Source organism: Apis florea, unplaced genomic scaffold (assembly GCF_048593485.1).
Source record: "Apis florea isolate Af1SG1 unplaced genomic scaffold, ASM4859348v1 contig_37_pilon, whole genome shotgun sequence".
Classification (NCBI taxonomy): domain Eukaryota; kingdom Metazoa; phylum Arthropoda; class Insecta; order Hymenoptera; family Apidae; genus Apis; species Apis florea.
In genome coordinates this window covers 678,184-702,431 of record NW_028256861.1, presented here as the reverse complement: position 1 = coordinate 702,431, position 24,248 = coordinate 678,184, and the positions used below count along the sequence as shown (strand labels likewise).

Sequence of the window (24,248 nt, the reverse complement as noted above, 5' to 3'; positions counted from 1 at the left end):
ACTCCTAGCGTTTGGATTTTAAATTAAATTGTCAATGAAATGCGGCAGAGCGCGCCACAATACGCGAATCAATTAGATATGGCGCCGATTGTGTTTTGACAAAATTATACTCGTTGAAACTCGTTTTACTTTTTCAATCTCTAATAACGTTTTATTCTAATAATATATTGAAAATATATCGTACATTGATAAAAAAAAAAATAATAGAGAGGTTATTTGTTACATTCATGAATAATGCATATTCCAATATTCTAACGTCTACTATAAATCATATTCTATCAATTGGTATGATTCAACCAACGTTTTCCGGCATCTTTTACGAACGTTTATCATATAACTTTTCGAAAAAAGAAATTTTTGCCTGCGGCTAAATAGTATTGGAAACGAATAGAATGAATTCCACTAATGGAAGCCATTTTTTCCTGTCAAAGCGTGTTCTTTCAATGGTATTCGTGTGAAATGATCGAGGCACACAGCATCAAATCGGCAGATAGAGATCATAATAGACAACGTTTAATTCTTCTCGATATAATGTCTCAATATAATTTATAATGATGTCATTTTTTTTTTTTTAATTAGATTCTCTTTTAGTAATATTTGTCTCTTTCGCAAGCACGAGAAACAGAAAAAAGGAGAAGAAGGGGGTTCCTTCTTCATCTATGGCGCAGCCTTATCGGGCAACGTTCGCAAGAAGTGTCTATTCGTGATTCAATAAAGTTCTTATCTGGTTTACGAGTGCGTAAGAATAACTTTACGAGCCGAGAAGAAAGGGAACGTCGTCTCTCGCGGTAGTCGTTCAAATGTAATGCAGCCGAGTGATTTATTGGGATAAATCCCAACTCGAGAGAATGAATAGCGTTCGCGATCGGATGACTGAGTGGTTAATTAGAGATGTGGTCGCAAGATACGTATACATATTGCATATGCCGACTGCTGCGTACTTCAGACTAAAGTTTCGAAGAGGTTTTGTCGCTTTGATCGGATCATATATCGAGATCATTGACACGAAGGATACGCAGAGATCAACGTTTGAGTTAATTCAGTGACATTTCGAATTTAATCGTCGGACTATAGACGGACTGGGAATAGAATTAGGTTAGGTTCGGTTCGAACGTTTCTAGCGGTGTGAAGTTGCAGCGAGAGCTTTGCGTGTGGAACAGTCGCGAATTCCTACTACTTTCTAATTGCGTATCCGTTCGAATATGTTTCGTTTATATACGTCCTCCGATTATCCATCCTTCTTTGTCTCTTTCTCCTCCTTCTCGGCGAGCATCTCGGCTGTGTTGATGAGTGCCTCTGTCAGTGTGGTTTATCTGAAATGTACATGCTTTTCACGGCCGATAATCTTCGTATCGGATCGATTGACGTTCACACTAATTACGACCGTTCTATTTTTGTTTTCAGATTGGATGAGCCCGTTCGACAGAGTCGTGTGCGGTGAGTACCATATCATTGTTACATTAGCGTAGCCATTTCGCTGAGAAATATTTGCTGGAAATTTTGTTTACCCGGAGAGTCGATATTGAAGACGAGATTTTTATTTCCACTTTGATATTTCCGAAACTATTCGAAATTTTATTACTTATTTTCGTTATCGTAACACAAGGAATGTGTTCGCTTTACGAAAGTTTCGAAAGTTTGCCTGGAATCTCGTCGCAAGAAGATCGTTAATTTAAGAAGCGACTGAAGAAGGTGAAATGAAGTTCGAAATACGTAGAGGACGTAATTTGTGCTGGCCAAGCGTGCTGCTCCGCTGCCACATATGGCAGCCATATTTTCAAATGTAAGAGCCAGTTTCATTCACGAAGCACAATCATCGTACGAGGCGGTTATCATTTTTTCCCCCTATTAAGCGTTTTCAACCAAATTTTACGATCAAATACGCTATTTCGCTCGTTCAAAATAGATTATTAGATTATAATCGAACGACTTTCACTCTTCTCGTTAACAAGTATAAATAAATTATTAAAAATTTAAAAAGATTTAATCGACAAGAAAAAGTGTCGTAAAACACTTTATTCACAATTTATTCCTCTAACAATATCTTGCGCGGTTTGATCCGCCCCAGAGATGATTCCTGCAGTTGTCGCTTTTATAAGATGAGCCTCTTTACGGATTCATTGCGGCGTAAAAAAAAAAAAAAAAAAAAGAAAGAAAGAAAGAGTGTCGTTTGGAGAACGTGTAAGCCGACCCGTGTGGCGCTTAAAACTATGTCAAGAAAAGTCAAGGACACAGCTTAAAGGTCGTTTACTCGAATCCTGGTAGCACGTGCTACCGAGACTCGCGTATCCTATTCATTTATGTTAGTTGCGCATGCAAGAAGGACATGTATACGGCCAACTACACCTGTCGTCACCATGATAATGTTGGCCGCAAATTATACCCGTGACTATGTTTTATATAGCCTATTACGGGCCGCACAATGACGCAGTAAATAGCGATTAAGCGAAATTAAAACTTCATCCATTGAAATTATCGCGATGATGGTTTGTTTACATTGGGTGGATCATAATTTCAAATAGGAATACCGTGCAGGAAGCCGCCGGGTACACGATGGGAACAGTTACTCGGTCGGTAAATCACAACCGAATTTATTCGTGCAAATGAGACACAATTGGCTTTCTTTCACGTGTCGCCCGATTGCACGACGTGGGAATGAACTTGCTCTTTGAATATCGAGGGCTAATACCGTTCCGTTCTGAAAAATTATGATCGGAATTGAATTACGATACGATTTTAAATCGATATACGCGCGCCAGGGACACTTAATAAATAGCGGGTTACAACTTTCGAGTCTTTGTCTCTTCGTAGCATCGATGTCACAGAGACGAATCTTCTCGTATTTTATAAACACGCTCGTGTAGACTTTAGAGGTTTTAGGTTTCTGTTGTTGGAGAGATACGCAAGCTTCTCTGGCACCATCCTCGATAGACGTCGAGGAGAGGAGTCGAGCGAGAGGGAGACGTGACGTTAATGCATTTGGAAGTTGGGGTGCGTCAGCCGAAATACCTGTGGGAATGTTGCATAGAGACCTCCAGGATGCTTGACTAATTGTAATTGAAGTTATGTACGCGAATCAACGTTAGCCCGGGAACACGCGATGCATTATGCATCGTCCATCCGTGGCGTATTTCTTCCTCCCCTATCTCTTTTGCATCGACAATTGCGAGGGCGCCATCTTTTCAGTCTCTGGCTATCTCTCGGCGGTTACGTTGTAAAATTAGTCGAGACATTTTTATTAACGTTCCTTGAGCCGTTTTTATGGGCTGCGCAATGACGAAGATAAATTGTTGGTAAAACTTGTCACATCGTGTTTTCGTATTCCTTTTTTCTCTCTCTCTCTCTCTCTCTTACTATTCTTAGCGACTTCGATTTTTTAATCTTTTCTCGAAGTCACGGAATACTTCGTGTTACAAGTATTTTACGGAACGTAAAATGTGTCAGAATGTATCGAATGATGATATAATTTTTTTTATTGAAAACTATATACGAAATAAAAACGATTTCGTAGAATTTTAGTGTTTAAAGGAAGATCGATTAAAATCTAGGAATACGTTTCAGATATTTATTAAAGAATCTTTGATTTTGGCGCGATACTAGTATTTCCGAAATTTTAATATCCAAAAAAAAAAAAAAAAAAAATAATTTGAAATTCTATTGTGCTCGATCGCTTTCGTTATAAAGTAATATAAAAATAGCACTTTGAATTCAACTCAAGCGACGTCATTCTTTTTCTTCCACTCGCTGCAATATCCGTCGCCGTGTCTATGGACATAATCTATCGCTAGTACGTGAATGTACTACGCTTTCGAGCATAGAATTGGGATTGGCGACTGGGTGGCTTCGAACTTTGCACCGATAAAATGCCACGTGATTTCAACTTTAGAATTCTATTTGAAGTAGAAATTATACGGGCAAATATGCATTTTTCCAGCATCGAATATCTTAGCTCGAAATATCATTGAATTTGTATTGCAGACTTGAGAGAGAGAGAGAGAGAGAGAGGGAGGGAGAGAGGGATAAACGATACTGCGAAAAAACACGATCTTCCATCTTTCTCGGGGAAAGAGAGCATGCGCATTGCGACAAATTATATGTACGCATGCGTTTAACCTCGTAAAATTAGGAAAGAAGCGGGCACATCCATTTTATAATATACAAAATTAACTCGAAAATACGAGTATCTAATCTTTCACCCGGTGGTATGTGAACGTACATACTGCATTTTGAGGTCAGGGATCGGCGGCCTGCTGATGACTCGGTGGTATTTCGCGATATCGTTTTTCTATACGTGTGTGTTTTCTTTTCGGTCCACCATCTTGGACTGCGACCAAATTTTCAGGCAACGGAACACATAAATTACGCACGCTACACGGGTTTTCTATTTTAACGTTTGTATTAAATCTTAATTCTGTGACAAATGTATAATATTAATATGAAATAATTTATTTTAAATCGTCATATTTATCGGTATTAAATATATAACATTCCGGATGTTCAATTATTCTTTCGTGCATGTGCCAAAGTTCGAAAGTGATAGATTGAGGTTATGTTTAAAAAAATTATTACTCCTTCATAAATGTAACGAAGAAAGAAGAATATTAAGAAAAACAATCCCATCGTAGTGTTTGCGGGACAAAACAACCAATTATATATATCTTGTTAGATTATCATTTATTTAACAAGTTCAATTTAAATAATTTACGTGATCCGACACGTTATACTACGCTATGTAACTCCGTAACAATTCGTCCATTAACCGTGCGTGAAAACATCAGAAGGGATGAAAAAAAAAGTAGAGCGCAATCGTTGGAATCTATCGCGCAATAATTGCATAATTCAATCTGTGTCATTTCTCCATTTCTTTCTTTGTCGGCGGCGTCGAATGTTTAACGCCTTTTGCGATAAGGTTCAGTGGCCAGTGAACGTCCAGTCGGGTTTTGTGTACGCTCTCGGCGTATCGCGAGATAATATATAATTTATAAACAGTTCGATCTGCTGGGTAACATTGCGCCAGCAAACATTCTTGTTAGCTTACTCAGTGTACTCGGTACAGCCGTTCCGTGTTTCTTTCCTTTGATTAATCCTCACTGTTGCTGTGTCGTTCCGAGAAACGTTTACTCCCGTAACTGAGAAGAGAAACAGTGAAATCTTTCTAAATTACAAGCTGATCTTTTCTTTTTTTTTTGCTTCCTCACAGAACGCGAAAATATTTTAATAATATTATTATTGTACACGAAATAGCCAATTTCACAATCGATTAATTTCGTTAAGCGATTGCAATATATATATATATATATCGTATATTTACAGGATATAACCGCTTAAAAAGTTAGATTAGGTTAGGTTAGATCGTATACATAGATATATGTCATGACTAAAGCGAGAATGACGTATATAAATATATATATGTACGTATATAAATATATATATATATATACATCCATTCATAAAATTTTTACTGATTATCTGATGTACGTATCAGAATAATAGAATGTAATAAATTGCTATTGTTATAAAAAACAATTTTAATTTTCATAATTTTACCTGTTTGATAGATAAGATATATTGCGTTGATTAATATTATTTTTAATGAAACTTAATAATCCTTTTGTATATTAAAAACTTGGTCGTTTCTTTTGCAACAATATAACATTTACATAGTAGTACCTATTATCGAATAAAAACTGTCCATCCACGAAAATGATAAATCAGCGATTATCGGGGTATTTAAGCAATTCCGATCAAACCGACCCCCCTCTTTAATCTATCCCCGAATTCGTGTACATTTTGATGTCAGGCTTCTCGTCTAGTTGGTTGTGTACACGGGGTCTAGCACGAGATAATGTATAATTTATAATCAGACCGTTTCTCCGGCAACAGTGCGCCACTGCATGGACTGAATCTTCCGCCCCAAAAGCCGCCAACCCCTCATTAGCATTCGATGATGGCTGCCGCGTCCTGCAGCGTCCGTATTATCCCGTTTCATCGTTCCTGCCTCCCCTACCTGGGCTTCTGCTCGTTTCCATCCTCTCTCCTCCTCGCGCCTCTGTCTCTCCTCTATTCTACGCCTATCCTCCCTGCCCTGTCTACAACGCCCTGTGCACCGTCGAGTGGCAGGAAAATATCTGAAAAAAAATTATTTTCTCTCAGGAAAAAAGTGTGATGCTTGATACTTGAAAATTATCATGATTATTATATATTCATAAAGTAAGCGTATTTTCATTAATTTCAATCACGTTGAAAAAACGCGTTTGCCTTCTCGAATGATTCTTTTTCTATTTATACAGAATGTTAATATATTCGTGAAATATCACGTGAAAAGAAAAAAGGTTACAGGCAATTAAAATTTGTATTAGATGAAGCGACGAGATACATGGATAGAGAAAGATACAACCGTTACTTAATTTCAATTTTAATCGTATAGCTTTAGACGAGAGAGAGAATTCAGAAAGTTTACGGTGGGTCAGGAATTAATTAAAAAAACATATCTTAACCTAAGTTAACTTAATTAATATATCTCGCTTGATGTATCTTCTAAAAGCTAATGGAAGAAACTTGTTCGAAATATTGTTCCCGATAATAAGTTGTTTAAGATTGTAGAAATTTTGCAAAAATCGCAGCCAAGAAGCAGCCTGTGCCGAGGGTAAAGGCCGAGAGAGAGAAGTTTAGGGGTTGATTATGGAAGGGTGACTTCGTCGAAGGACTCCGGTGGGAAGAGCCGTGGCTTCCGGCGGCCGGGAGAAGACTCGCAGACCAGGTCAGAATCGTGTTGTCACTGAGATTATTGAAACTGCAGTTTTATGGGCCTTAAAAGCAGTTTAATTGCTGTTATATAAGTGTTTATGCGCTGCCAGGTTTGGCCTCCGCCTGCGCCACCCCAAACGTTTATTTTATGGTCATACGACGGCAGCGTGTACCCGTTTTGTCGCGTGCCGAACCCATCATACCAGTCAAATCCACCGATTCTAAATGTCACCGTAGATTCACACTCCTTCTGAAAATATCCTGTCTCTCTTTTCTTCGCCTTCGGACGGGGAGAGCAGCCTTCACGGTTATTTTCGATTGCTCAAGGTAAAAACCACGATAAAAGGATACTTATATCTTTCTTTCTTTTTTTTTTTTTTATCATACATTTCTAATTTTAATCTTTTAACTTATCTTTTATTAATTCAATTAATTTTTATTAACGATAATTTTTCCTTTTTTTTTTTTTTTTTTATGTAATTTCCTTCTCACGATGAAGGAGTTGATGAAGAGTTTCGTTATTTCCTTCTCTGTATTCCCGAGACAATGGAAAGATCATTCGTTGATGATGCATAATCTGTTTCTATACAAGTTTTTTTTGCTTTATTTCGAAGTCAGCTCTTCATCTTCTTTCTCCCCCTGTTGAAATTCTGCTTTGGGTATCGGTCACGCCATGTACCACGATAATATGCAAACGATTATGTCGCGTGTCACGTTACATGCAGTTACGAATTTACGAAAATATCCGTAATCATGGTGTTATTGCGATCGAATTAGAATCCTGCTGTGGGTATCGATATAAGGGAGCATAAATTTACCTCGAGATATATTCAGACACAATAATAATACTTGTATACATAATCTAATTTAATTTATTTCGTTAACAGATGCAATGCATTTTATCATGAATGATTAAAAGGAAATTAATGTAAAAAATATTTTGATACAATTCGTACAGGGATAAAAAAGAATTTCAAAAATATCGTGCGCGAAAAAAATATATATTTCGATGATGTTTTAAGAAAAGCGTGCGAGAGATTTCACCACAAGGAGTGGTGAAAATTTCTCAAGGTCGTTGCTTTTCTTCAGCCCTTTTTTTTACGGTTTCATCTCCATCCGGAGAATCCACTTCGTTTTTTCTTTCCTAACCCGACGTAAACTTTCACTGCACCCTTTGTCGAAAGTCGCGTGCGCGCTTTTTCCTGTCCCTTAAGAAGCAATAAAGTTTACTCTATCTACGGAGAAACGAGTCAAAAAGTCAGTGCCGTTCGTAAATCACGTCGTTTCTCGCTCCCGAGTGAAAGTAAAGGCTTCGTATCTGTTATAAGAATCAATCACTTGTTCGAGCCTGCAAAACCTTTTTTTTTTTCGCTCTCTCTCTCTCTCTCTCTCTTTACGTTTATTTGCTTTCGTCGAATGGAGCGACAAATTTTTACCGACCGTTGAGATAAAATTTCTTTACGACGAGAGGAATTCATCGATGAATCTTGATCGAGTCACGCGATACATTTATAATATTCTTAATCTTGTCTATTAACAATTCGTAGAGAAGAACGAATGTGTAAATGGAAATAACGTATATAAAAAAAAGTTTTATTCGAGATAAAATATTCGAAGATAAGTATCATAAGATAATTATACCATTTAAAATATCTCGGGCCTGCTTTCGAAAGAATCCCCTTCGTTACGAGGATGATACGATACAGAGTTACAAAGTTAACTAAACTTCTACGTGAAAATGCAAATAATATTGCAACGTTCGTCTTGCACGGATGAATAAGAGAACACGCAAGAAGCCGCGCACGAGCGCGTGTTCTAATTTATAAACTCGTTTAGCGAAACGGATGAGCCGAGGGAGAGCCGAAGGAGAGAGTCGGCGTGTGTCGTGTTCGATCGTATATTCAGCGCTTGCCATTTGCGCAAGCGAGGCGCGGGGAGGAGGGAGGGGAGGGTCGAAAAAATCGAACCGTAGGTGAGCACAAGTCCGGAGAAACACGGACTCGCGGCGTATCCCATTCCACGGATACCGATAATTATCGCGGGGGGAACAATTTATCGTAATTACACTGGCGGCACTATCTGTTTCTCGATAGCTTGCGAGCTCGCTCGTTTTTCTACCGAGGTATACTTCTTTCCCTTCTTCTTTTTCTTCTTCTTCTTTCCTTTCTCTCTCTCTCTCTCTCTCTCTCTCTCTCTCTTCGTTCGAAGTCGTTGAAGTTGCACCGTTGGGTGGGGGTAAAAGACCGCGAGACGAAGACACGGGAACGAGTCGAGTCGAAACGTGATATTTCGCCCGCCATGTTGTTTCTCTCGCCTAGTTCTCTCTCGAGTCGTGGCGTTGTTGGTTGTACAGGTTTCGCAATTTCGGGCTGGCAAGAATGTTTTCAAGTTGAATTATTCCGTGAGATTCGGCTCGGTTCCCGGCGTAGCTCCTCCGACTGGAGTCAGGTAAATATCCAAGTGGAGAGCGTTTCGCGCTCGCAAAATTACAAAAGGCTGAGGCATTGTAGAATGGGAGGCAGTTAGAGTAAAATAGTGCGTTCGCCGCGGCCATTCGGCCGGCTCTCTCGGTTACTAACAGGATTTTGTTAAAATACGATTATATCCGGGGCGAAGGGGGATTGAGATAGCGGTAGGTTACCGACCGTTCTAATGAAAACTTAGGTTTAGAGGTTGGATCCTCGCTACGTCTTGCATACCAACGCCGTCTGGAAATTCACGGGGATCGCTTAATTCGAATTACCGGAAAAATAATTTTCAGTGTTTTGCATTGCGGGGAGATCGAATTGTTTCGGAATCGTTTCAATTTTTTTCTTTCTTTCTTTTAAAAAATTATTTTTTTCTTTTTTCGAAAAAATTAATTATACTTCGTTCGGAATAATTGTCGAATAGATAGATTTCACGAGTCATCTAGTTGCCAATTTAAGGAAAGTCCCCATCGAGAATATAGAATCGTAGAGAAAGAAATTCTCGCATTTTCGAGTGAATTCAGTCTTATTTTCGCGATTAGCTAAAACTTTTCCTATAACAAACATCTCGTTCAAGAGTTTTCGTTGGATATCTGCCCTGTTCTTGCGAGGCAGAGTTTTGCATCGAACTTGTCTTCATCTCTATACCCGAAACTTTCAACTTTAGCGCCGGTGTTTAAGAGAAAAATTGCATCCCCCGACCGAAACTTGAAACGTCTCGGGCGTTTCTCCTTCTCTCGAATAGTCGAACGTAACCGGAAGCGAAGTTTCTTGACTCAAAATGGAGATGGGGACGTTTCACATTTCGTTCGATCGTAGACGAGTGGAAAACGAGGGCCTCGTTTGTTTTTATCCCCGATCTTCGAATCGAAATATTCTCTTTGCAAAAAAAAAGAAAAAAAAACGTGATCACTTCTCTACGCGGTAGTCGTCACTCTCGTTTCAAAAGAGAAAAATCATCTCTCCACTTGATGATAAAATTTATGCACGAATTTTTTTTCACGTCCATTCGATGTTATCGAAAAGTACGAAGTTCGAGGAATCAAATCGAAAAAGCTAAGTCCCTTGTCGGACAGATATGGAGGTGCGTGACGGTCGTTAAAACTTGGAGAATGTCACTTGGTAGATATAACACAGAGAGAGAGAAAGAGTGTGTGTGTGTGTGTATGTATTTTCACGGTCGATAAAATTTTACGAGAAGAATAGAACGATCCGGTGAAATATGTGACGAATAAGGATGTGCGAAGATCGTTAAATAGCTCGTGGAATTCCTTCTCTATAGTGCATATCGATGATCCTTTGAACCCGATCCCGTCGATTAATTCGAATGATATTTAATTAAATCTCCGATCTCTCTTTACATTTTTCCCTCGTAATGCATCGTAATTTTTTCTCTCTAAAAAAAAAAAAAAGAAAAGAAAAAAAATTCAAAAGATTGTAAAAAGAAGTTCTCGTTTGATAGAAACGAACAGAAGCGAGGCTAATTGCCGTTAAAAGTAGATGGCGTTCTTCTCTTTTAGAAGAAAGGAACGCTCTGATAGTTACGCGAACATTGCGCTGACACGCGGAACGACGTTGTCCAGGCGAGAAAACGTGTTCACGGGCTAGAATGCGATTTAAACGTTCAACTATAATACGTATCCAAGAGAGAGAGAGAGAGAGAGAGAGAGAGAGAACGTCAGAACGCGGTTGGATAGCTGTGTTACACCCATGGTTATACACCACGCCATGCCGGCTGGAGAACGACCCCCTAGCGGGTACTATCGTAACAAATGTGCCCGTTTGCATAACACGACGACGAGCAATTCGGGTAGGTTTGACGGTGCGCGATATAGACCTTTAGGCGAGTGGGCGATAGAGGGAAGTCTGGACGAGAGGAGGCAAAGGCCGTGGCTCTCTGCTCGCCGCGGAGAGGGGGAAGGGAGAGGGAAAGGGAAGAAAGACACGAGGGCTCGGAAGGTGCCTCCTTCCTCTCCCCTGGGGAATCGCCTGTATAATCTATGCCTTCGGATGGCCAATACCGTGACTGCTCTGGAACGCTCCACCTTCGACGCCAGGTAGATTTACTATCGATCAGAATTAACGATGTTTACGCTCGCATAACGATCGGTTTGATTTACGCCGTTCGGAATTTAGTCGACGTCGTTCTAATTATTGGAATGATCGATGGGACACTGTGCTGACGTTCGACGAATACCGTGCTATTTGTAAGTAGTATCTTTCGCGTGAATGTGTATACGTGCGATGGAAGAGAGATATAGGTAGGAGTAATTGTCGCTAGATGTCGTTGCGATCTCGTGTTCAGAAATAACTGTTCTTACAACGAATTGGAAATTGTCGTTATAATTTTTGTTTCGAATATAATTCCGCGATGAGTTGAAGTTCAGAGAAATAAAAAAAAAATATCGCGAATTAAAGATCTGTCAGCAATAAAACTGATCACGGAATGCTGGTGACAGTTCGATGAATCGCGGTCGAAGAAATTTCGTTCGATTCGACGACGAACACTCTCGAGCCAGATAGGTTACGTTTTTCACGATTCGCTCGCAAAAGTCTCGTGATGCCTTGATTGCAGAGAGTGGAACGGCGGAATATCTCGTACAATAACCTCCGAAATTTCGAAACTCACGGTATATTCCCCCTCCCTCGTGCGGAAAGAGGGGAAGAAACGTACACTTGCACATACCGGCACCGATCCGGTCTAGATATCGCGTGAGTACGTCGCTGTGCTCTTTCACGGTACACCCCTGATACAGCTTATCACGACTTTTATCCCTCGATAAAAACTAAAGGCTCCATTTCCAGCTTTTGTACCGTCCCGCGGCTCCGCTGGAGGATATTACGCTCTTCTCTTTATATTTATATATATATATATATATATATATGTGAACAACTCGGTCGGTAGTCGTTGTGCACATTCTCGTATCTCTATGTGTTTCTCTCGTGTACACGTTGTGCACACGTATACTATGTTCTTCACCTCTGTGTGTATTTCTCGCGTGCGATGTCGGCTAGTGGGAGATCTCGATGCACCGCATATGTATATGTAAACGCACACGTGAAAAAAAGAACTGTATGTATGAGGCCATTCGCGTATCGTCGTGTCGTGCTCAGACATATTTGCTTCTCTATGTCGGTGTGGAAACTGCTTCGATAGTGATGGGTTCGAGCAAAAGAAAAAAAAAAAAAAAGAAATAAGCAAGCTTGTGGTTGGGATCTCAAGCGCTGGTTAATTGGGATATAATTAAAGGGATCGTGATATCGCTTTAAAGATCGTTAAAAGTGACAATTCTTTGCTCTTTAACCTCCGAATCAGATCGAAATTTATACGTAATTTTCGTTTATTTCTTTTTAAATCTTGATACCACTCTTTCGAGGCATGTTCGAAGGGATCGTTCGGTTAATTTCTCGTAAGTAGCGCGAGCCTCTTTTAACGAGCACCCGATCGAAGAAATTATAACTTTGGCGCAATTCAATTACATTGTAATCCAATCGAGTTTACATAATGTTTTCGAGAAAAAGGATAATTGTACTCGATCATCGAATTCATTAATTTCTTTCCCTCTAAATTATGTATCTCCAATTAATCTGTCTTATCGAGTTATATACGTATAATTTTCGAGTAACAAGGCTCGTTCGTTTCACATTCGTCATCACAGCGAGATAAGCGATAAAAGAGGAAGGAAATTAGGCTGTAACCAAAAAAAAAAAAGAAGACTTAATCTTCGAATAGAAATAATTCATATCGTACCAATATAATCGTTTGATATATCGCATGCTCGTTCGAAATGGAAAATCGGATCAAACCCGTCGCCAGTCTCGGTCGCCAATACAGATATGCGCACGTCGTGAAGCGATGCACACGTGTGTTTCTCGAGCTTTACGTGTACGTACACGTAAGGTTCGTTGCTTGTGTCAGGCTGATGGTGGTCGCGACGTGCGGCTAGAGGTCGCTGGTGGGGAGGACGGGAAGTCAGGGGAGGGTGGAATCGTTACTAGAACCGTGAGGCGAGAGCGCATGCGCGGGGGATTCCCTCTTTGTCCGCGTGGCGAGAAGGAAAAAAGAATCGCGAGGACGAGAGTGTGAGAGAGAGAAAGATGTCGGTGCTGAGGAGCGAGTAAAGTGAAGAGGGACAGCAACGGGAGTCGCTACGGCTCCCAAAGGGATTCTCCTATCTTGAGACTTTTATTATACGTGTATTTGCTTGGCGAACTCTTCCTCGCCCTCGGTTGCAGTCAACTTAGAGTCATGAAGCACGATTCGCGAGCAGATTTCGTTGACCGTCAGATTTTGAAATTTTGGATTCTGATTCATTTAAATTTCTAATCTATTCTTTTTTTTTTTTTGAATGAAAAATCTTCTTAATTCCGTATGTTAAACATTTAACGTGTAGTGAAACCGTACTACGTGGAAAGCTTTTTCACAGATCATCACAGATTCTTGATTTTGATCGTGGAACAGTGCACGTTAAGCACGTGGGCGACTCGTAAAATACAATGTTTCGATGTTTACGAAAGATAAAAGAAGGAAGGTTCGAGGTTTGGTTATTTTATTTCGTGTAAGTAACGAAGAGGCAGATAAATAGTCGCGATAAAACCACACCCTTTCAGTAATAGATTTATAAGGAATTTTTCCGTGTTCTGTCGTGTGCAACTGAATCCCTTATGGTCAGTACACACATGTAAGTTAGAGGAACATTATCTATTTAGCGAGTGCAAAGATGGCGTTCGCCTTGAACTCAATAACACTGTATATAACACTTATAAGCTACAATGAACTTGGTGGATTGTAAATTAACAGTTAAACGTGTGTATGCAGATAAAGCGGGACTTGATATAGACCGTAGTAATAGTCTGTCCTATAATTTTCTCAAACAAATACGTGGACAAAATAAACTTGTCAGGTTTGAATCTAAACTTATCGTAAATGAAAATGTAGCTTATACATCGCATGATTCGAGTTATTATTTTAATCCATTCACGTTCACGTGATTCGCGCAATGAAAGTAAGTACATTCAACTTTTTCTACGTTCTTTCTGCCCACAATATTCATTTTCCCCGTTCGATGAAGCGATAATCCCTCGACCAATATGTGCTTACACACGATCCTTATTCATCCCACCATCGTGTATGGATTCGAAGGGAGACGAACAAACACGTTTCATCATCTCCTGTCGAAGGTTAAACATCCCGAAGTTGTCAGTTTCAAAATAATAATATCCGAAAGATACTGGAAGGTAAGCTCGGTCATCATCTCTCATTCGATATTATAAGCGAATAGGCGAAACGAAGGAAGATAAAGGGTGGGTATAAGGAAAGGGGTGAAGGAGGGTGCGTAACAGGAACTAATATCATAAAGCCGCAACGTGCTCTGATTAAACGTTATGTGGGTCTTAACCGTTTCTCACCGCGTACGACAGTAGTAGCCGCTGCTCTCACTGCCATCTATGAGCAAGAAGATCTTATCTTTCAATTGCTTCTTTCAATAAAACGAACGATTCTTCTCCCGTTATTATTCATTTCCTTCTAAAATACACAATTTATCATTTTGAACTATAAAATTGTAGAATTATAAATGAATTATAAAAAAAGACGAGAGTTATTGAGTAATAAACAATGGAAAGACAAATAATTTTTAGTATAATTTGGCCAAGTAAGCGACATAAACCTTCCTGAATCGTGGCCGTGTACCAAGCTGTTCGCTAATGAGCAATAATTCCGCGATGGTGTCGGTCGCTCCTCGAACTTATTCCACGTCTCGTCTCGAGTATCTTTCGGAAGCCGTTGCGACTCTACGTCGGATGTTCTAAATTGCGCGGCCACGACTTTTATTAGCGGAAGGAGACAAGCGTGGCATTTGCATGTAATGGTGCACGAAGAAGAGGGCCTCTGGTGTATATAGCGAGCTGTATCGAGGAGGAAAGAGAGAGAGAGAGAGAGAGAGAGAGAGAGAGAGAAGGGATTCGAGAGGGAGGAAGAATGTTGGAAAATATGAGTGGTGGGGGGAGGAGGTTGGAAAGGAGCACTCGGGATAGAAGACGGCCTGTAGAGAATGTAAGGCCGTAATTAGAGTTTTAGAGGTTCTATGGGATGGTTGTTCGCGCTGCTGGCCCGTTACGAGGGCGAAGGGGAGGTATGGCGTCGCATAGCCACGGTGTACAAGAAGAGGGGACGCGCGCCTCCCTTACGACCCTTACGAGGGATGGAATGTTTGCCAACAGCATTCTAATACGTCATTCTTTATTGTAAAATTAAAATTTAATCCCGAGGATCGTATCGAGAGGAGGGGGCGGGGGGAAGCCCTTCCATTTAGCGAGCGCACGAGATTACGTGTATTTTAAGATTGGCGTGTTGCCGACTGGTTTATTTTTGAAAGACTCGGTCGCCAACCGCTGTTGCGCGATAGTATACCGCTCAACAACGAGAATTATGCACGCACCGTGTCACGCAATTAGCGTTGTCCACTCTTTTCCGAGCTGAAAAACGATCGATTCGCAGGAAAACTGGAATGGCATTATTTATCGGCATTATTTTAAACGAATCGAGTATCTCGCGACGAGACGAAGCCAGGTTTGTTTGTAAAAATTTATCGGATACAACAAATTTTAAATTTAGACCGTTCGAAATAATCGCGAAACGATTTAAAATTTTATTCGATTAAAAAAAAGAAAAAATGAAGACCACCTGAAAATTTACCCGTATTATTACACTCTCATTATCGTATCACTGTTTCACAATATATATCGAAATACTGGAAATCTTCTTTCTCTATTGTTCTCCGCGTTTATCAGTTCCCACTTTTTTCCTCCACGAAATCGAAACCAACGGGAGAAAGGAAGGGGCGAGAGCACGTATCATCTTTCTCTCTCGTTCTCCCGCAATATCTTTTGCCGTTAAAACAAAGAAAGGTGTACGTCGCGCCGTGTCACACGCTGCGGCTAAGAAATCGCGTGTTTTTCTTTTCGGGACGCGCAAGATGGCGCACCGTAGACGAGGCAGGCTTACACTCGTATAAATTTCACTCCCAAGGTGACTTTACAATTTCGTGGGAGATTAGAGCTCCTATTGCCGGAGAAGAGAAGGAATAGCTGGTGCACAGTCACAGGCCGCCATGTAGACACGATTCCGCACACCGTGAAAGGTATACACCGCCATGTCGCGCATGTAGAGGGAGCCGGTTTCGCCTGTGTGCCCGTGTAGTGTATGTGCTGGCCGACTGGGCTGGTGTGCGTGAGGCAGATACACGCCAGATAATGGGAGGCACCCTTATAGATGACGTTTGGGTTCCACCGGGAACAATGGAGCGAACTTCCCCCCCTTTCACCATCCATCCTTGTCGGAATCCTTTATTACCACCCGGTATATATGAACGGTGTACCCTCGTATATATGTATATATATATATATATCCTTCACTCTCCTTCTTCCACAACATTGTGTGAGACACGCACACGCAGAGTGGAACGAGCTGTCCAACCAATTGGGATTTAAGCCTATTGCTAGTCGTGATGGAAGCTATGCCATACCTACGCACACTCGTGCGTGACGAAAAAGCACCTGTACTATATATGTATATGTGTACGTTCTCTCGCGAGATCAGTTCGCCATTTACCTTTTCCTGCCTTTTCTCTCTCTCTCTCTCTCTCTCTCTCTCTCTCTCTCTCTCTCTCTCTTCCCCTTCTTCCACTTCTCTTATTTTTCTGTGCCCGACAGATTAAAGGCACCCACGTTGCGACCGTTCCACGCGTTTCTCTCTGCTTTTTTTGCTCTGGTTCCCCTCGAGAATGGCCGTGATCGTAAGTCAAGTGCGTACTGGTGGAAATTTTTTATAATTTTTTTTTCAACTAGATTGAAAAGCTTTTCGATTAATTGTGTGTGTCTCTCCAATAAGATAAATAAGAAATAGATTATTTCAATAAACAGTTTAGATTTTAAGGTTAGGAAGCTCGAGTTTGAATTTAAATTGTTAAATTCTTCGGGAATAAATTCGCGTTTCCAAACTTTTGTCTTCTGTGTTTTCTGCAACCATAAATAGCTGCTATCGACCGGAGACTCTTGTTGTTGATGACAAATCTTCGGACAAATATCGGTGCGACAGGAAATTCGAAAGAAGCAGTATACTTTATCGCCACCCACGCTAGATTCTCAGATTTGAAATGGCCATTGGTTTGTGCGTTATTGCTTGTATCCATATCGCGAATTTGCAATTGTCTAAGAAACGCAAGGATCACAAGCAACAATGATGATCTTTATTATATTTCCCACGTCTCTTCTAATTCTAGAATAATTTCGTTCCAACTTTCTGAAAGCATGGTACAAATTATCGTAAAATTTCCAACTGACAAATAGAGCGACGAATTTTGATAATTTTATCTCGCCTTCCACCTATCTAAAAATCTAAAAATGATTATTACATTTAATATGACTGCCGATAATAAGCAGCTTATTAAAGTAAAAAATCGATGCAACGAAGATGTAAAACCTAACCTCAAAACCGAAGATGAAGTCCTCTCTGGTTGGCCAAAAAAAAAAAAAAAAAAAAAAAAACGGTTATCGAGGACCGCGCGACGATTTTTAACTTTTAATCACGTCCTCGTCCGTGTCCGCCGTCCGTCTAAAAAAAGCCAGCCACTGTTGTATGACCATCGTCGACTAATGTATTCGGATACGTGACATCATATAGCAGATATGCCTGCTATCCGGCTTCGTTCGAGGAATTCCGTAGACAATACCGAAGCGGGAGAAAAAAGTACGAGCAAGCGGATGGAGGAGGACGGAGGGAGAGCGAACGAAGATTGGCCGAACGAAAAAGCGCGCAGGCAAGTTTGCTGCGTCTAGTTTGACAACGAGTCGCAAATCGTGCGCGAGGACGCGAAGAGGGAGGGCGCTGGTTGCGTCGTCGTCCCTTTTTGTTCCGTTGCGCGGCTGGGTCCGATCCATTCATAAATATCTCAAAACGGCTTAATTTCGCGGCACTGCGGGCGAATAAAATCTCGAGCCGGTGAAAAATGTGGACAGGCCGGGCGAGGGGGGGACAGGAGAGAAGATACGGCCCAGCCACGACCCACGAATCGCTTGATCGCCGTCTCGGGTCACTGCAACCTTCTCTTTGCTAGAGAACGAAGAAGAGTCGGAAGGGGGTTTCGTTCCCACTGCCGTTCCCTTGAACGAGAGGCAGAAGAAGATGGAGAGCGAGGGAAAATGGCCCCTCTCTCTCCCTCTCCTCGTGGCAATTTTCAAACTCTAGTATTCAGATTTATGCGGCTAATTATAGAATAGTACTGAATTAAAGGTTGCCGAAATTTTCCACCTTTCCACGTGCTAAAATAATGAATTTTTCGAATGAAATAAGTAGAAGATTTAAAAGGCAATTTTAAATAAGCACAATAAACAAAGATTCGTTTATGGTGATTTTGCACGGTTGGCTGATTATTTTAATCGGTACACGAAAGAATGGTCGATTAAATCTACGCGTTTAATATAACACGTTCTATCGTGTGTAACGGCAGTTGTATCTAATTTTTTTCCACTCCGTATCTCTCGTATCCCCCTCCTTCTCGTCTGTTTATAAAAAAAAAGATAATAATAAAATTGCAATAATTTAAATAAGAATCGAGCTTAAACATTCCGGTAAATATGAATCAACCGTGTACCGCATCACGATTAAAACTCGCCGGCTATCTCTGCTTGCTATCCGGTTACCCGAGACCGTGCTCTTACCTCGTTTAACGAGTCTCGAAGAATTTCGAAGAAATTTTCGAACGAATTCCACCGATCTCGTTAAAAGAGGGCGACTCGATCGGGTCTTTGCTTGCGCCGTCGCAATACGGGTTGGTTTATATGATTCAACCGCGAATTTATTCTGCGAACGTCGGGCCAGAGTCGCTTTTAGCGGTGAAGAACGGGGCGGCGTGTGGAGCGGTTGCGGCTGAAGGGAGGGAGGCGAGAAATACGGGAACGCGCGAATATATGGGTTAGGTTAGGTGTTGCGCTGTGCGCGAGACGCGTTTACCGCCGCGTGAATACGGCCGGTCGGTGTTTTCGGTGAAATAATAACTCAGGACCGCATAAATAATGCCGAATAAAAGCGACAAGGTAAGTGAAACGTACGACGAATAAAACTCGGGACGCGAATTTACCGGCCGATCGAAGCTATTCGGGCTGTCAGTGGCTGTATATCGTTTCCATTTCAAATTGCAACGGCTCTCTCTACTCTTAACGCCCCCTATCTACTCAGTTGCTCCTTTCATCGGAACGTTGCAACGGAAACGTTGCCGTGTTCTATTTCCAGTCTTATAGTCCGAGGGAAGAGGATCTCGTAAACCGCGCACAATGAGCACGACATTATTTATTAATCGATTTAATGTTGCTCCACGTGTGGCCTTAACATATAAACTCGTCAAACTAGATGCGGACAGCCAATCGAGTTGACATTATGGTCACGATTGAGAGAATAGCGGGCATGATGGTAGGAATTTCTACATACGCTGGATTTGCGTTACAAGTACCGGGCTTGTGTTAAAATTTTATATCTTTTGTTTCAGTGTTCGCTACGTAATTGGCAAGTGATGATGATATTCGATTCTTAATCTTCTTAAATATAAAGATGGTGAACTAAGTCATCGTGCTTTTTATTTTTACGATATCAATTACACCCATGAAATATTTAGATTAGCTTGTTGGGAATCGAATATTTCCAATGTTAATGGCGTTCGTGATGTAGAGGAAAAAAGCTGAGCGACTCAAAATGGCTGTTTGAGCCACAGCAGCGCCGTCATTGTTTTCGACCACGCTCGTTTATTAGAAGAAGCGAAACCATACGCGCGAGGAGAGGATGCGCACGAGGCGCGCGCTTGACGTTTAATCGTCCTTCGAGATTTACGATAACCGGCCCTGTATTGCTATTGTATGGCTTTTGCCTATCGTTTTATTTCGTTCGTTTATTGCGAACGATCAATCGCCAGCTCGATGCCGATTTTCTCTTCTTTTTCTTTTTTTGTGAGTCTTTTTAAGCGATTATCATCATTAGTTTCACGATAACGTTTCTTTAGTCAATATATCTGTTATATTTTTTTGAAATGCTTGAATCATGAAAGAAAATTTCAAAAACCATCGTTTTAACTGGGATTAAGTTTTTTAAAAATTTTCTTTGACAAGTGATAAATAATCGTACAAGTGAAAAATTATTCATTATTTCGTTATTTATTTCTCAATGCTGATTATTAATTTTTTTCGTTTCAATCGCTATAATGATACGCGAGATGTAACGCGTTTATAAGTGTTCGAGCTCGACGCCGTACACTTTCTCTTTGTGATTGCGAATTCTTTTACGCCGTGCGGCGTAATTCGTGGCGATTTCCATGCGTTTTTCGCCAAGTTGAGCAATTTTCCCGATCGTTGCACCAAAGCAACGACAAAAACCCGCGAGTATTTAGCGGATATTTCGCAACGCGGTTTTTCCACGAATAAAAACAAGTATCACCATTGGACGAATGTGTGTGTGAAGGAATCGTTTTCCACGATTTCGCGATATTGGGGATCCAATACGATGGCCCTCGATGGCCAACCCGATACTGACGTTAATCGTCCTCGAAGCGATTTATTGGATCTCTGGTTATCGTACAGGGTGAGAAGAGTGTGGAAAGAAATCCAAGAACGTTGGATAGGATGACACGTTAACGTGGGGGAGAGATACACGTCTGAAGTTATCTCGATATCCCTGTTGAGCGCGTGTCTGTTGAACCGTGAAATATCGTACGTCTTAGATATTTACAATTTTTTCTATTTTTAATCGCGGCAAGCAACTGCATTGTTATTAATCACAATTTGTCTCCCATCCGTAATAATCCTCAAATTATTTTTACTTTTCGATTAATATTTTACAACAACATTTAAAAAGATCCCGTTCTTTCTTCGGTTTCGAAGCAAGCTTAAGAAATTACCGCGACTCTCTATTAGCGATATATAAACTCGGTTCCAAGTTTCGTCTCGAGAACTCGCCCCATTTCAACCGACATGTATTAACTTCCCTCTCTCTGAGAGTGTACTACGACGAGATAAGTTTTTCTTCGAGCGCAATCGAAGCGTTTAAAGTTCGATCCCATGGATTTCGTATAAGTGAACTTGGAGAACACACCTATGCCGGCTAACATTGATAGAATCTTCCCGATGGTGGGAGGGGTTGTGGAGGTAGGGAAGGGATGACGCAGCCGGGCAAACTTCCGCAATATCCTCGTCTACTCGACGAATGGTAAAGCCGCACGCGGCCACCCAAAGCAGGTATTAAACTTAATATACGGCCGCAATTAGGCGCAGGCCGTCGCCCTTTTCGTTCGCGCTGCCCGCGTGTACTACGCATCGCCTGCCATTTTGCCAAAATGAACCCCTTGCCTGTCGGCTCCTTTGTTCCTGAATCACGCGGCCTATATAATGAGACGTAGGTGGAAATTGCATCTAGATCTGGTTATTCTTGTTTAATTCGTTGAAAGAGAGCAAGCTTTAATTAATTTTCTGTCATTCGTATAACTTTGCTTATGCGAGTTTAGAAATACGAGAATGTAAATAAATTTGTAATTTATTTTAATTTTTAATTTAATTTAAAGAAAATATAAATTACTCGTTGAAATCAGAATAGATTCTTAAATAGAGAGTAAATGCATGGATAGATAGAGCAGTCATCATTTAATATATTCAATGGTAATTGAAATAAGAAAGTGAAAGTTATCGCTTATACGCTTGACATATCGAATTAGAACGCTGAGTATATAATAAACGAACTGATTCTTATTTACGTATAGATAATATTGATGACAAACGATGATGGAAGTTGGAAAAAGAAAGAAAGAAAATTGGATTTTTAACCCATCTCTAAACTGTGCGATTGTTATGAACTAGTTGATTTATGATCGATCAAGTATCAATTATAAATGTAAACCAGCTTATCGAGACATGTATAACATCTCGAGAACGTGCGAGAATATGAAAATGTACGTAAAGTATCGAGAACAAAGAGGGGAGAGATTTATCTATTGTTCAGAGCAATCGCATATTACACGCTTCTTTCATTAATCACGTCGTGTGAGGTCATCGGCGATCTTCGATCGGAGGTTATCGACTGAGCGCCATTTGAAAATAACTAAGCAATTCCCTTCGCGCTTGTGTCTCGTCCAGAGCTCAGCATTCCGCGCATTTTTCCTCGATTCTCCATCAAAAAGTAGTGTCAAGAAAAATCGTGAAAATACTAATCGGTTAACCAGATTACATTTGTCGAATTCTTTCCAAACAACTACTGTATCTTTTTTTTCCTTTTTCGTCGCTTCAGAGACGAACATCTTTTACATTTTCCCTTCGTTCCAGGCTTGAATTCGAGCTTGAACCAATCAAAGGGAAGCCAGAGAAATTGAAAGATATTCGAAGGGGGAGGGGATGAAGGTATATAAATTAAGCGTCCTCCGAGGGGCGAACAAGCTTCACGCCCAGCTGTTAACCCCGTCTGACGAAATCCTGGCCGGCTCTCCCTCCCAAGGGGCGGAAATAACGGTTATCTATAAATTCTGCATGGACATTAGCCTGATCCAACGAAATTGTTGATAATGCTTCGCTTGAGGGATATTTATGGTGGGCGAAATGTGGGAAAAGGGAAGCCACAAAATTCGAAAACAGAGACTCGAGAAGAGGATGCAACGAAGGGTTTTCTGGCTGCTTGACTCGCCCCTGGCGTGGTGATGTGCCGCCAGCAGGATGGAATGGTTTTCCCTCCGGTTGCCAAGGTAACCTATGGTCCACCCCTCCAGCCTCGGCAACCACCCTGTGGCTGGCTGCACCGGCCGTGGTGCTGGCTCAGAGTTAAACTCACACAACCACCATGTTCACACACACACGTATTGTTACACAGAGAGAGAAGTTACACGGATAGAAAAATTCAGCAGCACACGCATACACAGTGAATCCTGGACCCCGCACTGCTGCGAACGGCCATGCTGAATTCAGCATTCTCTGCATTCTCTGCTGCCTCTCTCTCTCTCTCTCTCTCTCTCGTTCACTTTTTCTTCTCTTTTTCCACGGCTTTGGACGATGATGAACGACGGATGACTGTCGCTGGTTTGTTTCTTATCGAGATTTCTTGAAGAAGGAAATTTCGCGAGAATTTATGGAAAATCGTGATTTATTGAAAAGAAATTTTGAAATTCAAAAAAGAATTTTTTTTACAAACTGTTCGATGTTTAGATCTCGTTTTCTCGTTCTCCGTAAAATTCGAAGTAAATCTTCGAAAGATACGAGGATATTGTTGAAGATTTTATCGGAGAGGTTGAGAAGTTTTTAGCCGCGTTTACTAATCGAAAGTGGCGCGATTCCGGTGAGAGCGCGTAATCGAACACGAAATCTTTCGCTATCTTTTATTGGCCGGTAGCCGCGTATTTGCTTCATCACGAGGCGATCATATGGCCACTCAGCGTCTTCCCAAGAATGATGGTATTATGGCCGACTGCTCATTGCGCCCGGGGAACCGGTTTCTTAGCGACGAACTGAAAATGCGAGCCAGCCCACCCTTTTGCGGCCGGAAAGTAAAATTACCGTTCGAGCCAATTGCGAAAATTGCCCGTGAGAAGTTTATCGAGCTTCTAGATGGCGCAACTCGCCGCCATCTTATCCCTATGCCACATAAGCCGCGAATAACCAAACTGTGTGTACACTTATTTCAAACTTTAAGTCTCTGTTCCCTTGATTTCTTATAGATATTTACTTAACCCGGTGGAAAAGTGAAAAAGTTTCGGGGAGGATGGATAAAAAGTCGAGTTTGCAATTACTTGGATACGGAAATATTCGAGGGAAGAGTGGTTGGTGGCGGCTTCGTAAGTCGTTATCCCCACTCCATGACGAAACGTGAAGTCGGTCGCCCGGCGTAATTCGATACTCTTCAGTTTGGTAATTCGACGCTCTTTTGTTTATCCATTCGAGCGTGTAATTTGAATTCGTACAATTTTTCTATTTTTCTTTCGTAAAAATATTTCTATACTCGTGTTTTGTTGATGA

General features: G+C 41.0%; 1 protein-coding gene across 1 annotated transcript in view; it reads left to right on the top strand.

Annotated features, from left to right (window-relative positions):
• Positions 1 to 24,248, top strand: part of LOC100865342 (homeobox protein abdominal-A homolog) — a 41,890-nt gene that overhangs the window by 4,232 nt on the left and 13,410 nt on the right. The window contains exon 2 of the mRNA XM_003691181.4: positions 1,405 to 1,437. Within this exon, the coding sequence (XP_003691229.2) occupies positions 1,405 to 1,437 (33 nt within the window). The remainder of the gene's footprint in view (positions 1 to 1,404; positions 1,438 to 24,248) is intronic.